Raw genomic sequence first — 15,615 nt, forward strand, 5'->3', positions numbered from 1 at the left:
TTCTTTTTTTTTTGCTGGAGAGAATTGGGGCCCCCCACATCCTCCCCTACCACGAACTCCTCCTTAAAAGAACCGGGAGCTGCTGAGGGCCTTGGGGTCGCTGCAGGCTTCCTTTCCTTTCTACACCAGACCTCCTCTTCCATCACTGTGGGCACTCTCTGGGCTTTTTGACTCTCTTTCGCTCGCCACCCCGCCCCGGGTCACAGCCAGGGCCAGCGTGTCCCGCCTCCGCTCTGTCGCTTTAAGCGGGTCCCCGCCGGCGCGCCCCTCCCTCACCCCTCCTGGCGCTCGGCGGCTCTTCGCCGCCTCTCCCTCTCCTCCTGCTCCTCCTCCTCCTCGTCTCCCGCTCCTCCTCGCCGCCCGCTCCGCTCCTCGCAGCCTCCGCGCACCCGCAGCCATGGCCGACATCAAGACGGGCATCTTCGCCAAGAACGTCCAGAAGCGACTCAACCGCGCGCAAGAAAAGGTCAGAAGCGCGCGGCGGGCCGGGTTGGCGGGGACGCGGGCAGGCAGGGCCGCGTTGGCCGGGGGAGCGCAGGAGGCCGGGCCGGGGCCGGGGTCGCGGGGACGCCCTGCCCTCCTCCGCAGCCACTGCAGCAAGGCGGCACCCGGCAGTCGTGGGCGCGCAGACCCAGTTTCCGAAGGCGCGGGGTGGGCCCGGGTCTCCCGGCTCCCTCTCCCCCTGCGCGGCTGGGCGGGCGCCGGGCACGAGCTGAGGCAGGTGCGGCGGGTCGCCTGCGGCTCCCGGAGCGGAGCGCATCTCCCTCCCGGCGCCAGCTCCCCGCGCTCCCGCAGGCGGCTTTCGGGTCCCGGCGGGAGCTTGCGGCGCTGTCGTTCCTCCGGCGGGATTTCTGGCTACTTGGGTGCAGCAGGCACGAGCGATTTCGCACAGAAGCTACACTTCTCAAATCTGTTTGGATCAAGAGGGCTGACCGCTCAAACCCAACCGCTTTAATACAGTGCAGTGAAGTGAACCCTGAAGTTCAAAACCGAGATCTAGATACACAACTTCTTTCTCTTTCTTTGCTTTTTATTTCTTTTTCTGAGGGGTCTCTGTTACACGTGTATCCCTTTTAACGCCAGTGCCCTTCTCTGGAAGGTCAACGATAAATATGACCTGAACCTAACAATTCTCTGCACATTTATGCATAGAGGAGGGCGTTTTACTGCATTAAAAAAAAAAAAGCCCATGTTGCAAAAAAAAAAAAAAAAAAAGAAGAAGAAGTCCAGTTGGGTTCCCTGGTGTTTCACAAGCCCCTCAAGATTGGTCACAGTCAATTATTTTTCTCTCCGAGAGATGGGTACAAATGAATGGCAGGTCCACGTCAAGCCCAGCCAGCGCCCAACACTTGGGGAGATACTGTTCCGTGCACTGGGCTTGCCTGGCTTGCCTTGCCTACTGCTTGTCATCAAGACCTTGCCAGCACTGAGGTCTTCATTTGTGTCCCTTGCAGAGGACATTCATATTGTATGTTAAGCACTGTGCTTGAAATTGACACCAGCTAATAAGCCCCGTCGTTTGTGTCCGTTGAACTGTGTTCTCTTTCACGTGGAAGTATTTTCTGTCCCTGGGATTCTGGGTGTTTAGCGGTTTCCTGTTTTACTGGAAATCAGATTTGCCGCGTTGCTCACTGTGGCAGTGAATTTCCCTCTGCAGACCCTGACTTAGACTGCCCTCCAATTCCCACTCTAGGCCAGGAACTGAGCGGAAGGGGGGCACTGATCCCTTTGCCTCTCTGTGTTCCCTGAGGCTTGGTGGCTGCCTTCAGTCCCTCCCTTCACACATCCAGGCTCTCAATGCAGTAAGAGGATTGTATTTCTTTTAATATCTACCCAAGCTTATCCTGAACCAACAGTGATCCTTCTGCCACTCCTCTAGCTGCTGAATTAGCAAGGCTTCCTGCCTGCTTCCAGTCCCTGGCTACTTGTCCAGAACGTAGCCAGAATCTGCCGGGAACCTGGTTAGGTTTTGTCATCATTTTTCCATACTTCATTTTATCCACTGGTAGATATTCCACCCCACCCTCTCCCTCCTTCCAAGTAATTACTTGAATTTTGGGTCTGAAGCTTTTCATTGAATCCACTTTCCATCTATGAAGGAATTTAGTGATACAGTCTGCCTTTTGACATATTAAATTATTTCTTAATCTAGGTCACCAGCTGTTAATATGCCAGAAATAACTGAAAAGAAAATGTAATCTGACTTAGCACGCAAGCCCTTATGAATTGTTGAAAACTCACTGTTGCATTACTAAGGTCAAGTGTGTGTTATGATTGCGGTTGTGGCTGGTGGTTGATCACAGTGGTCTAGGGAAGCTTTGAGCAGGGCTTCAGGTGTCCTGCTGGGGAAAGCTGCTGATGAAAAGTGCCTGTTGTACCTAGTTTAGAAGATTAAGACGCCAAGAAGCTGAGAGAGTGGGTTCTGGCCCTGGGTAAGTTCTGCCCCTCCTATTGAGCCTGTTCGGCGTATGGGAAAAGAGCATGTAGAAATCCAGGTAAAGCAGTCCAGCCAAGCCCAAACAGTAGCCCCTGGACAATGGAAAACGAAGTGTGCTGCTATTGATGGGTTCAGTAGACATCTCCAGTGGTGCCTTCTTTCTGCATCTTCAGTCTCCTGCTCTTCTCCAGATGCTCTGTTGTAGTAACTATGTGCCACGTATGTTCTTGAGACCCTTTGCTCCTGGTTTTTACCACAAATTTCCTCAAAAGAGAGTCCACTCTCTCACTTTCTCATCATTTTTGATCCACCTAACAGCTTGCATGCATTTTTCCTCCAAATGCATGACAAACTACTCTTTCAGGTAACTTATGGCTTTCTATGAATTTAATATAGATTTTTAAATTGAAAGTCTGTAAAGTTTCTTTGGAGGAAAAAAAAGTGAAATACACATATAAGGGGGAAAAAAAACCCACCAACAAATTAGAACACTCATAAATTCTACCACCCAGAGACTCACAATCATTTGATGTGTGACCCAGTAGATATTTTCCTCTTGTATGTGTATGTATTTATACAACTAAAACAGATCCATCCTATATGATTTTGTAATCTGTTTATTTCATTTAATAATCATGAACATTCTTCAGTAGATGTTCATATTTTCCATTATGATTTTAAGTGACTGAACAGTATTGGAATGTATGCATTTTAGTGACTCCCCTATTTTTGGACATTCAATTTCCATTGTTTCTGAATATGAATGTGAGTAAGTGAGAAAACTTACAGGGGAAATGTTGGTACACATTCAAGTGTCTCCTTAAATAAATTCCTAGAAGAATTATTCTGTTAAAGTTATGCTTATTTTTTATCATAGTTAGATTGCCTTTCTGAAAGGTTGAATCAATTTACATTCTCACCAGCAATCTGTGAGACTTTGCCAATAGCAGGTACTAAAATTTAAAACATTCTTCAGATACATAATTGGAAAAAACTCTTGCTATTCTTTTTCTTGGTTTTATTTTTTAAAGGTCTAACATTTTTTGCATTGGGTTTTTTAATCTGTGAATTTTGTTTGTATAGTTTTGCCCATTTTGTATAAAATCTCCATCTTTTATTTGTAAGGGCAGAAACTTTATCAATTCTAAAGGTTACAAATATTATTTCTTCCTTTTCTGTTTACTTTTTAACTTTTGAGCATTTTTTTTCTGCTATGGAGCCTATTTATGTTTGTATTATGTTTATTTATTTATTTTGTATTTGCTTAAATCTATCAATTGATTTTGTGTGGTTTCCTCTTTTGGATGTTGAATTACTTAGGATCCTGCCACTTGTAAATGTGAGAAAACTCAGTTCAAACTGGCTAAAGGAAAAAAAAGGATTTAATTACTAAAAATAAAAATATGGTTCTTGCACATATAAATTTCAGTTCAGTTCAGTTCAGTCGCTCAGTTGTGTCCAACTCTTTGCAACCCCATAAATCGCAGCACGCCAGGCCTCCCTATCCATCACCAACTCCCGGAGTTCACTCAAACTCACGTCCATTGAGTTGGTGATGCCATCCAGCCATCTCATCCTCTGTCGTCCCCTTTTCCTCCTGCCCCCAATCCCTGGAGTTTCAGCTTTAGCACCATTCCTTCCAAAGAACACCCAGGGCTGATCTCCTTTAGAATGGACTGGTTGGATCTTGCAATCCAAGGGACTCTCAGGAGTCTTCTCCAATACCACAGTTCAAAAGCATCAATTCTTCGGCGCTCAGCTTTCTTCACAGTCCAACTCTCACATCCATACATGACCACAGGAAAAACCATAGCCTTGACTAGATGGACCTTTGTTGGCAAAGTAATGTCTCTGCTTTTGAATATGCTGTCTAGGTTGGTCATAACTTTCCTTCCAAGGAGTAAGCGTCTTTTAATTCCATGGCTGCAGTCACCATCTGCAGTGATTTAATGAGTACAAATACAATATGTACTTTTATTAAACTATGAACATATATATATTATTATATATGTGTATTTAAAAATATATGTACATGTTTCTGTTATATATGTTAACTCATTTAATTCCATGCGGTTAGGTACTATTATATCCCTGTTTTATAGATGAGGAAGAGATTAAGTTACATGCCCAAGGTCACACAGTATGCAGTAAAGCTGAAGTTTGAACCCAAGCAGTCCAGTGGTTCTTGATTACATGGTACTGCCTCTTATAATTAGGAAAGGGGCAGGGGTGGACACATATCAGGCCTGCATGGAAGCAGGGATTCAACCACAGACATCAGGGCTCAGGTGTTTTCTCCCTACCTCTCATCTCTGCAGCCCCATTCTTGGGCAGGTTCTTCTCTTTTGGTGGCAAGATGGCTGCCAGCAGCTCTAGGCAAGAGCATGTCACTATTTATGGATAACTCACGATAGCCCTCACCAGCCCAAATTGGGGCTTGTTCCTCACCCTGGAAGAAAGAAATCTCTGGCCAAGGGCCAGGGCCATGAGTTGGATTGGGCCTTAGTCACAGGCTTCTATGGAAGCTGGGATGAAGAAATGTCCCCTAGACCATATGCGGTGCTCTTGGAGGAGGGAGAATCAGAGGACAGAAAAGGGAATGGGTGCTGGGCTGGCAAAATAGAAGGTGTCCACTGAGGTGTAATTAAAAAGCTTCCCTGTCCCATGTTTGTGTAAATAATCACATAGTTAGTAATTTATAATTTAATATTCATTTAAAATTTCCTATCAAATTAATACATCCACAGTTAAAAAAATAAAATATTAGTAAAAGGCTTATTATGAAAAATATCAGTCCCCTGTCTCTTCTCTCCTCTACCACCAATCTTGTTTCCCCAGAGGCAGCTCTTATTAATCACAGTGCCTCTCAAATTATACTTAAAACTACTTCTGAATCTATCCTTTCATATTTGGTGAAATAGGTAAAGATTTAGCTCTCATACATTCTTCCCTCTACTTCCATATCCCCTAATAATATAGCAAAAATAGTTGATTGCTGAAGATTATATTTTTCCAATGGTAGACTATGGAAAAGAATAGATATGTGTACATGTATAACTGAATCCCTTTATCGTACAGCTGAAACTAACACAATGTTCTTAATCAACAGTACTCCAATGTAAAATGAAAAAGCTTTAAAAAGCCTACTTGATAAGATCAAAAGAAAGTATAGTGTTTGTTGACTATAACACACACATCTTAACTATTCAGCCTTCATGGATTTTTGTGTATATGGATCTCTGTATAGCTATCACGCAGAACATTTCTATCATACCAGATAACTCTCAACCTTGTCTTTTTTTTATGTTCATACATTTTAAATTCCTTTACCATCATTTTCCTGATGAACACCTTTTATTGTACATATTGGTTATTTTGATATCTTCTTTTGCAAAGTGTCTGTTCAAGTCTGTGTTTTATTTGGGTTGCTTGTTGTTTCCTTATTGACTTGTAGAAGTTCTTTATATATTTAGTATATGAGTCCTTTCTCAGATAGATATTCTGTGAATGTGTTCTCCCAGAAAGTGGCTTGAGTTTTTACTTTCTTAATGGTGACCTTTGATGAAATGAAGTTTAAAATTTTTATGAAGCCTTATCAGAAGATTAGGTTTTTCATGTAGTTTTTTGTTTTCCTAGAGGTAATCATAGCCTTATTTCTGTTTGCTTATTTCTCTATGAGCTGTATAGAATTGTTTGTTCTTGCTTCATCAGATCTGTTAAATGCCTACCAATATTGTATCAAAGGTCTGTATAGTCAAAGCTATGGTTTTCCAGTAATCATGTATGGATGTGAGAGTTGGACCATAAAGAAGCCTGAGCACCGAAAAATTGATGCTTTTGAACTGTGATGTTGGAGAAGACTCTTGAGAGTCCCTTGGACAGTAAGGAGATCAAACCAGTCAATCCTAAAGAAAGTCAATCCTGAATATTCACTGGAAGGACTGATGCTGAAACTGAAGTTCCAATACTATGGCCACCTGATGGGAAAGAGCCAACTCATTGGAAAAGACCCTGATGCTGGGAAAGATTGAAGGGAGGAGGAGAAGGGGACAACAGAGGATAAGGTGGTTGGATGGCATCAGTGACCCAATGGACATGAGTTTGAGCAAGCTCCGGGAGATGGTGAAGGACAGGGAAGCCTGTGGTGCCGCAGTCCATGGGGCTGCAAAGAGTCAGACATGACTGAGTGACTGAACAACAACAACAATTATTATCAAGGGTTCAATAAAATCATATAATGCAATTATGTTCTCCTACTGGAGGACCCTGTCCCCCAATCCCCTCAATTTGTCGTGTCTGCCCTTTTACTGTAAGCTGGGCTGATTTTTTTCTTAGCCTGCTATGCAGCTGTCATCCTGGGTCTTTCCTCGCCAGTGTTGGGGTTGAGGAAGGGACTTGAAGGCCCATCTATTCTATAATCCTAGGCTTTCAAACTGTTCCCCATTGTCAGTGTTGTGCTTTATCCTCACTTTTTGCAGTTCTTGGTGGATCCAGGTTCTAAGCTGGAATGTGTTTGTGACTAGTGAGAATTGGCTGCTTTTTCATGGGTTGCCTAAACAGGCACTTCTAGAAAGTAGTTGTCTCTATTCGGCTGAGTTGTTTCCATTCTTGTGTCTACTGTTTTGCTTCTGTAAAATTTATTGCGCTCTCTCATCCACTAGTAATGCCTCTCCTCTTTTTATCCATGTACGTTCATACCTTTTTTTATTCCTTTGTTGTCATTTTTTTTGCAAGGGTCTTGGGAGGAAACAGATGTAAATAATACAGTCAGTCTGATTTTTTTTTCAGAGGCCTTTTTTACTTAAGTATTTAATCCCTCTGGGATTTTTTTGTCCATCTTTATTCATTTGTGAAATCCAGTGACATTTATTTGGTCTTAACCCTCCTTGACCTCTATGCAATATTTAAGTCAGTGGTGTAGTTCAAACATTTTTTAAGATTAAAACTGTGGCTTCCCAGATGGCACTAGTGGTAAAGAACCCACCTGCTAATTCAGGACGTGAGATGTGGGTTCAGTCCCTGGATCGGGAAGATCCCCTGGAGGAGGAAATGGCAACCCACTCCAGTGTTCTTGCCTGGAGAATCCCCATGGACCGAGGAGCTTGGCAGGCAACAGACAGTCCATAGGGTTGAAAAGAGTCTGACCTGACTGAAGCAACTGAGCATGCATTCAAACATTTTTTTAATGTGACTCTAGTGAGGAGGGAGGCTTTTGGTATGTTATAATATTAGCCTCTTTCAGCATTAGATTTTAGTATTAATAAGAGTGAGAGCAAAGTGAAAGTTGCTCAGTCCATGAAATTATAGTCCATGGAATTCTCCAGGCCAGAATACTGGAGTGGGTAACCCTTCCCTTCTCCAGGGGATCTTCCCAACCCAGGGAGAGAACCCAGGTCTCCCTCATTGCATGCAGACTCTTTACCAGCTGAGCCACAAAGGCTTCCCTCCAGTGTTCCCAAGAATACTGGAGTGGGTAGCCTATCCCTTCTCCAGCGGATCTTCCTGACCCAGAAATGGAACAAGGGTCACTTGCATTGCAGGCGACCAACTGAGCTATGAGGGAAGCCCAATAAGAGAGTTACATTGTATAAACTCTAAGGACATGAACTGTTCGATAATCTTTGTGCTAGTTTATCTGCCATGAGTGATTGTTACATAATAGTCTTAGGTGCAGTTTTTTTTCATGCATTGTATCTTCCCAAGTAAATTGTAGATGCTTGAGGGGAAGGACCAAATGTATTGTGAATTGTATGTATGCAGCGATGATGTATTATTTGACATTGTGTTTTCTTGCTAGTTTACTTTCCACCTCTGCAAACACATTGCCTGAAAGCATCCACCTGCATTATTATTTCTCTGACTTTTGTGGAATTATGATAAAGTTTTCACTGTATATCACAGCCATTTGAACTGTCATTTTGTGAAGATAGTGTATAAAATAAAATTAACTTTAAGAGTTCCGAAGATGGATGGAACTCCATAAATATTAGGTTTTGTTGTTGTTCAGTCGTTAAGTAATGTCTAACTCTTTGCCACCCCATGGATTGCAGCACACCAGGCTCCCTTATTCCTCACTTTCTCCTGAAGTTTGCTCAAATTCATGTGGATTGAGTTGGTGATACTATCTACCCATCGCATTCTCTGATGCCCCTTTTTCCTTTTGCCTTTAATCTTTCCAAGCATCAGGGTCTTTTCCAGTGAATTGGATCTTCACATCAGGTGGCTAAAGTATTGAAGCTTCAGCATCAGCCCTTCCAATGAATATTCAGAGTTGCTTTCCTCTACAGTGAACTGTGCTAAATTCTTTGTTTTATAGGTCAAACAGATATTGGTAGAATCCTGTGGTTCAGCCCAATGTTGATTGTGTGATATGGCAAGAAAAGCAATGTAGTCTCCTTGCATGCCAAATTATGTGACTTTGTGGGGTTGTTTTTTTTTTAATTGTTGCTTTCCGGATGCCCACATTTAGGTTTGTTCTCAAAGGGAGACCTATAAATGGTGCTTGCGTGTGCCTTTACTGGTGAGCATGTTCCTCTGTTTATTTTATTTATGCAGATTGAATGCGAGAAGAAATACCTTGCTCTCATCAGGAGAATTTACCTGGGACCAGAGCCTTGTCTGTGGAAGAGTAGCTTATATGACCATGTTTACATTTGAGGACTCTTTAGAGACTGAGTCTCTGAGACACTTACAGGGTTTCCTCTTTTAAGATCATCTGAAGACTTTGTTGTCCAGTTCTACATTGTACGACGTATACTTTTGCTTCTACTAAGATAATTTTCTCTGGCTGTATTATGAACTGACAGAATGGCAAAACCAATACAATATTGTAAAGTAATTAGACTCCAATTAAAATAAATAAATTTATATTTTTAAAAAAAATAATAATTTTGAGGGCATTCTTGAGAGTAAGGTTTCCTTCTTCATTTTTTTTACACATAAGCATGCTTATATGCATCATCCTTCTTTCCCCAGGAACAAGTACAATAGAGAATCAGAACTGTAGGGACTGAGATTTTAACTTTATACAAAGTTATCATTATCCTTTGCAACATAGCATATTGTGTGTGTTTTCCATAAATCATACTTTAAAAGTCAGCTTGTTTATGAACCAGTACAACTTAAAATACCTGAAATAGTTGTATAAATAATATGGTGCACTTTACTTGGAGTATAAAATTAGGTCCCGTTTAAAAAAATACTCAAATGACTTTTTAAAAATACATAAATTAAATGTTCCAGTGTATCATGAAGGTACACTTACTCCTCCCTGGGTTGTCCGTCTTATGATAAGTTCGGAAATCCTATGGGGAGTTTCCCTTCCCTAAAGAAGTCTGATTTTTACTATGGCTGTATGGTAAGGGAGTCCAGCTTTCAAATGTCAGTCCTGTCCCCCGGGGTGAGCACTGCAGTGCATCAGGAACCCAGTGGCATCCCCCCTCACTACCCCGATGGCTCTCACAGAGAGGGCAGGGCCAGGAAGCCTTTTTCTCCAGGGTTATACTCAACTATGACCACTCTGTGTCACAGCAGCCCTAAACTCCCAATGTGTGAGTTCTTTATCAGTGGGTTTATCGTTTCCAAATATACTTGCATATGTACACACAGATTCTCACTCCAAGATTTCCCATCATGCCACGGTTCCTAAGTTAGGAAACGACATCGGCAAACACTGATCATCCAGTTCATTCACGCCAGTCCGCATTCTTCTGTTTTTGATAACATGCTCATAGGGACATACCAAATTGATTTTAAGCCTGCAGTTTGAGAATACCGCCCTAGCGGAGCCTCAGCATCCTCTCCTGTAAACTACTTTTGGGTCACGAGTCCATTCAAAGATGTGTGTGTGTGTGTGTGTGTGTGTGTGTGTGTGTGTGTGTGTGAGAGAGAGAGAGAGAGAGAGAGATTGTTTTAAAAAATATTGTGAAGTACTTTGTGAGTGAATGAGTTGAGAAGGCAAAGAGTATTTTTAAAAATGATATGTTCTGACTTTTTAAGTCTGGAAATTTCCACTTGACTCTTCAAATATACTTTTTTCCCCATTTTTATAGCCTTTTAAAATAGGGGCCATCTGAATAGAATACCTGAGGAAATATGTAAGCCTGTGGGCTTCAGTGGTGGGATAAAGGATAAAAAGATTTCTTGTGTTACAGATAGAATTTTCCAGATAAATGGCTAATGTTTACATAATGGAACTGCCATCATCACCGAGTTTGAGGAATTCACCTATGAAAGTATATATAGTAAGACTCTACACACAGCATTGTGTAAAAGTAACGCAAAAGTAATCACGATTTCCTGGGAACACATCCACAGGTCAGCTTTTCATATAGTAATGCTGAAACTTCATTCTTATTGATTCAAAATCTAAATTTAAGTTTAGTATGTTATATTTCCTGAATATATACTGAGTGAATCTTTAGAGGAATAATGTTGGGTAAAGCCACGAATAAGATCTTAGTTTTAAAATATTTGCTATGCATAGTATACTAATTTTGATTACCCTGAAATTATTTAGAACAGATGTACAAAAATAAAATAGCCACAATTTTGGTCTTTTTCATCTTATTCTCATATAGTTATTTATTCGACAGTTTAGTTCAGAAGTGGGAAGAACCTGAAAAAATGTATATACATATATATATATGGGGTGTTCCAGGTGGTGCTAGTGGTAAGGAACCCACCTGCCAATGCAGGAGACATAAGATATGCAGATTCTATCCCTGGGTAGGGAAGATCTGCTGGAGAAGGGTATGACAACCCACTCCAGTATTCTTGCCTGGAGAATCCCATGGAAAGAGGAGCCCGGCAGGCTATAGTCCATAGGATACCAAAGAATTGGACATGACTGAAGTGACTTCACATGCACACACACACACACATATATATGTGTGTGTGTGTATGTATACATTTTTTTTCTATCTTAAAGTGCCTATAATGACTTAATAAAATACACATGGATCCGTGAATAAATGTACTCTTGTTATGGCACCTAACACTTGTTGAGTAAAAGCATGCTAGATGTACATATTCTGATAGTTATATATTCTATTGTAAAGTCAACCTGGTAAAATTTGGTTATTCATTTAGAGTCATTTATTAAGAATCTAATGCCCAAAAGGCACTTGCTAGTAATATAGCATTATAATATAGCATTCAACAAAGACATCTTGGTTGAAGACCAAGCAGGAGCTGGTAGAGAGATAAACCTTTGAACTTAAAAGTAATTACATAGTAATTAATGAAAAATAATAATTAAAAATTCTATGAAAAGAGAAAGAAATTTTAAAAAATGTAACTAGGGAGTTGGGGTGAGAGGGTTGGACACGCTTACCTGAAGAAGGTAGATATTAAGCTAAGATTCTAAGGATGAGTTGAGCTATCCAGACAAGGGGAGTAAGATAATGGTGTGGGAATTATAGTAGTCAGTGAGCATTCCAGACATCAGACTCTTTGCCCTTATTCACAAAAGATAAGATAAAAATAAGAGCTATAGAAAATAGCGTCAGAATTGACTGTTGGCATTGGCCTTATCAGTGATCTCTTCTCCCATTTGCATAGTTATCGAAGTGGAGAAGTGGACCTAATTGGGATAGTTTTTTTGTAGTTGCAGTCTCTCTTTTGTGTGATCAAATTTTTACTCTCACGTGTTAAAGGGTCTTTCTGGGGCAAAGTTCCCCCTTGATAGAGAGGCAGGATGCTGGTTTCAGGCATGAATTATCTGTCATACAAAGATCCCTTTGTACAATAGCAGTAGACACAAGCGCAATCTGTTTTTATGGATATGTAACTAAAGAGCCTCTTGAAGATGGTGAAAGAGGAGAGTGAAAAAACTGGCTTAAAACTCAACATTCAGAAAACAAAGATCGTGGCATCTGGTCCCATCACTTCATGGCAAATAGAAGGGGAAAAAGTGGAAGCAGTGGCAGATTTTATTTTCTCAGGCTCCAAAATCACTGCCGACTATGACTGCAGCCATGAAATTAAAAGACTCTTGCTCCTTGGAAGAAGGAAAACTATGACAAAGCTAGACAGCATGTTAAAAAACAAAGATTTACTTTGCATGCAAAAGTCTGTATAGTCAAAGCTTTGGTTTTTCCAGTAGTCATGTACAGATGTGAGAGTTGGACCATGTAGAAGGCTGAGTGCTGAAGAACTGATGTTTTTGAATTGTGGTGCTGGAGAAGACTCTTGAGAGTTCCTTGGACAGCAAGGAGATAAAGCCAGTCAATCCTAAAGGAGATCAATCCTGCATATTCATTGGAAGGACTGAGGCTGAAACTCCAATATTTGGCCACCTGTTGTGAAGAGCTGACTCATTATAAAAGACCCTGATAGTGGGAAAGATGGAAGGCAAAAGAAGAGGGGATAGCAGAGGATGAGATGGTTAGATAGCATCACTGACTCAATGGACATGAATCTGAGCAAACTCCAGGAGATAGTGAAGGACAGCCAAGCCTGGTGTGCTGCAGTTCATGGTTCATGAGGTTGCAAAGAGTTGCACATGATGTAATGACTGAAAAACAGCAGGGTCTCTTATCATAGTTCAGTTCGGTCCCTCAGTCATGTCTTTGCAACCCCATGGACTACAGCACACCAGGCTTCCCTGTCTATTACCAACTCCTGGACATGACATATTGACTGAAAAACAGCAGGGTCTCTTATCATAGTTCAGTTCAGTCCCTCAGTCATGTCTTTGCAACCCCATGGACTGCAGCACACCAGGCTTCCCTGTCTATTACCAACTCCTGGAGCTTGCCCAAACTCATGTCCATAGAGTTGGTGATGCTATCCAACCATCTCATCCTCTGTCATCCCCTTCTCCTGCCTTCAATCTTTTCCAGCATCAGGGTCTTTTCCAATGAGTCAGCCCTTTGCATCAGGTAGCCAAAGTATTGGAGTTTCAGCCTCAGCATCAGTTCTTCCAATGAATATTCAGGACTGATTTTCTGTCAGATTGACTGGTTTGATCTCCTTGCAGTCCAAGGAACTCAGAAGCCATCAGGAATTCAAAACAGAAATTAAAGTCCATATAAAATTCTTAAATGCCACACGTCTGGAAAGATTAGTTTGTCTTTAAAAGGTTTGAATGGGCTTCCCTGATAGCTCAGTTGGTAAAGAATCTCCCTGCAATGCAGGAGACCCTGGTTCAGTTCCTGGGTCAGGAAGATCCCCTGGAGAAGGGATAGGTTACCCACGCTAGTATTCTTATGCTTCTCTTGTGGCTCAGCTGGTAAAGAATGTGCCTGCAATGCGGGAGACCTGGGTGTACTCCCTGAGTTGGGAAGATTCCCTGGAGAAGGGAAAGGCTACCCACTCCAGTATTCTGGCCTGGAGAATTCCATGGTCTGTATAATCCATGGGGTCACAAAGAGTCAGACGCGACTGAGCGACATTCACTAAAAGGTTTGAATACACTTGGATTCCCAACTTTTAATGAGAGAAAGAGAGAAGAGAAGAGAACCCACGTGATTAATGCTGGAGGCCTTAATTATTTTGTAGGCACTGACCTGATTATATTGCAAGCTGTGGTCTTGAGTTTAGGAATCTGAGATAATTTTCAGCTTGAGAAGAATCTTAAATTTGGAAGAGAATCTTCAGTAGCAGGCAAACTCTTCCCTTATCTAATAATGATTGCTAACAGTTGAGTAGCATAGATAGCCTGAGCCATGGAAGGATATTCCATTTTGTGGTAGCACAGCCTAGAACAGTGTGATACCTTTCACATACTCTGGAATTCCTCAGTATTTGAGACCTCCATACAAGAAATCCTGCCTTTTTAACCTATGTGTTTCTACAGCAAAAATGAACTTCCCACCTGCTCTTTGCTTAGTGGGTTCTTCTCTGAGTCTCCAAGAAAACTGTGTCCAGATTTTTCTTCTCACCTCTGTAGGAAATGCATGTAAGCATGGGGATCATTGCTGCTGCCAAGTCACTTCAGTCATGTCCGACTCTGTGTGACCCCATAGACAGCAGCCCACCAGGCTCCCCCATCCCTGGGATTCTCAAGGCAAGAACACTGGAGTGGGTTGCCATTTCCTTCTCCAATGCATGAAAGTGAAAAGTGAAAGTGAAGTCACTCAGTCATGTCTGACTCTCAGTGACCCCATGGACTGCAGCCCACCAGGCTCCTCCATCCATGGAATTTTCTGGGCAAGAGTACTGGAGTGGGGTGCCAATGGGGATCACTAGCATTATGAAACATGGTACATGAGAGGGCTCTCCTGGGAACTGATATTGGCCTGTGATTTCTCCTGTTAAGCCTAGAGAGTGAATCTAGAAATCCAGTACCCCAAGGTAGTGTTTTCTTGACAGTCAAGAATATTTGGGGGAGTGAGTGAGTTAAGAATGCAGATTCCTGGGCCTATTTTAAAACCTACCAGAATCACATATTAAGACCCAAGAATATGCATTTTTAATAAGTTCTTCAGTTAATTCAAAGTCTTAATGAATGCAGAGTACACTGCTTTACAGAAAGGGGCTGGTTGAGATTTTGTAGTGGGTAAGAGCTTCTAGGGGATTCCCTGGTGGCTCAGACAGTAAAGCATCTACCTGCAATGTGGGAGACCCAGGTTCATTCCCTGGGTTAGGAAGATCCCTTGGAGAAGGAAATGGCAACCCACTCCAGTACTTTTGCCTAGAAAATTCCATGGATGGAGGAATCTGGTGGGCTACAGTCCATGGGGTCACAAAGAGTCGGACACGAATGAGCTTCTAGGTCCACTTCAGGGTTATAGTATAGAGAGTAAGGCTTTCTGGGACATGAATTTGGGGCAAACTCTGGGAGATAGTGAAGGATAGGGGAGCCTGGCATGCTGCAGTCCATGAGGTTGCAATGAGTTGGACATGACTTAGCAACTGAATAACAACAACAAGGCTTTCTACCACCTAGTGACTCTAAATTTATCTTGAATGTTGCAGAGAGCAAAAGGTGAAAAACAGTGCCCTATGCAATGCTTAAAAATATCCTTATTCTTAAAATAGCCTACTTAGGTTTCAAAGAAATCAGTCAGTTTTGCAGAGGCCAAATCAGAGATGTTTCATCAAGGGCCAAATGTCTTCTTTATTAGGAGTGTTGTACAGCATGGAGGATTGGAGTCTGTGTAATCTGGTTCTGTAAAAGCCATTTGAATAAATCTGGCTAATGCCTTGTTCACAAAAAGTAGAAATGTTTGTGT

The 15,615-nt window shown here is 42.0% G+C and overlaps 1 protein-coding gene across 1 annotated transcript in view; it reads left to right on the forward strand.

Moving 5' to 3' along the window:
- The first annotated feature begins 300 nt into the window (after positions 1 to 300).
- The window catches only part of AMPH (amphiphysin), a 219,148-nt gene continuing 203,833 nt past the window's right edge, over positions 301 to 15,615 (forward strand). Inside the window, exon 1 of the mRNA XM_055590769.1 lies at positions 301 to 466. Coding sequence (XP_055446744.1) covers positions 398 to 466 — 69 coding nt within the window. The 5' untranslated portion in view covers positions 301 to 397. The remainder of the gene's footprint in view (positions 467 to 15,615) is intronic.

Source organism: Bubalus kerabau, chromosome 8 (genome assembly GCF_029407905.1).
Source record: "Bubalus kerabau isolate K-KA32 ecotype Philippines breed swamp buffalo chromosome 8, PCC_UOA_SB_1v2, whole genome shotgun sequence".
Lineage (NCBI taxonomy): Eukaryota > Metazoa > Chordata > Mammalia > Artiodactyla > Bovidae > Bubalus > Bubalus kerabau.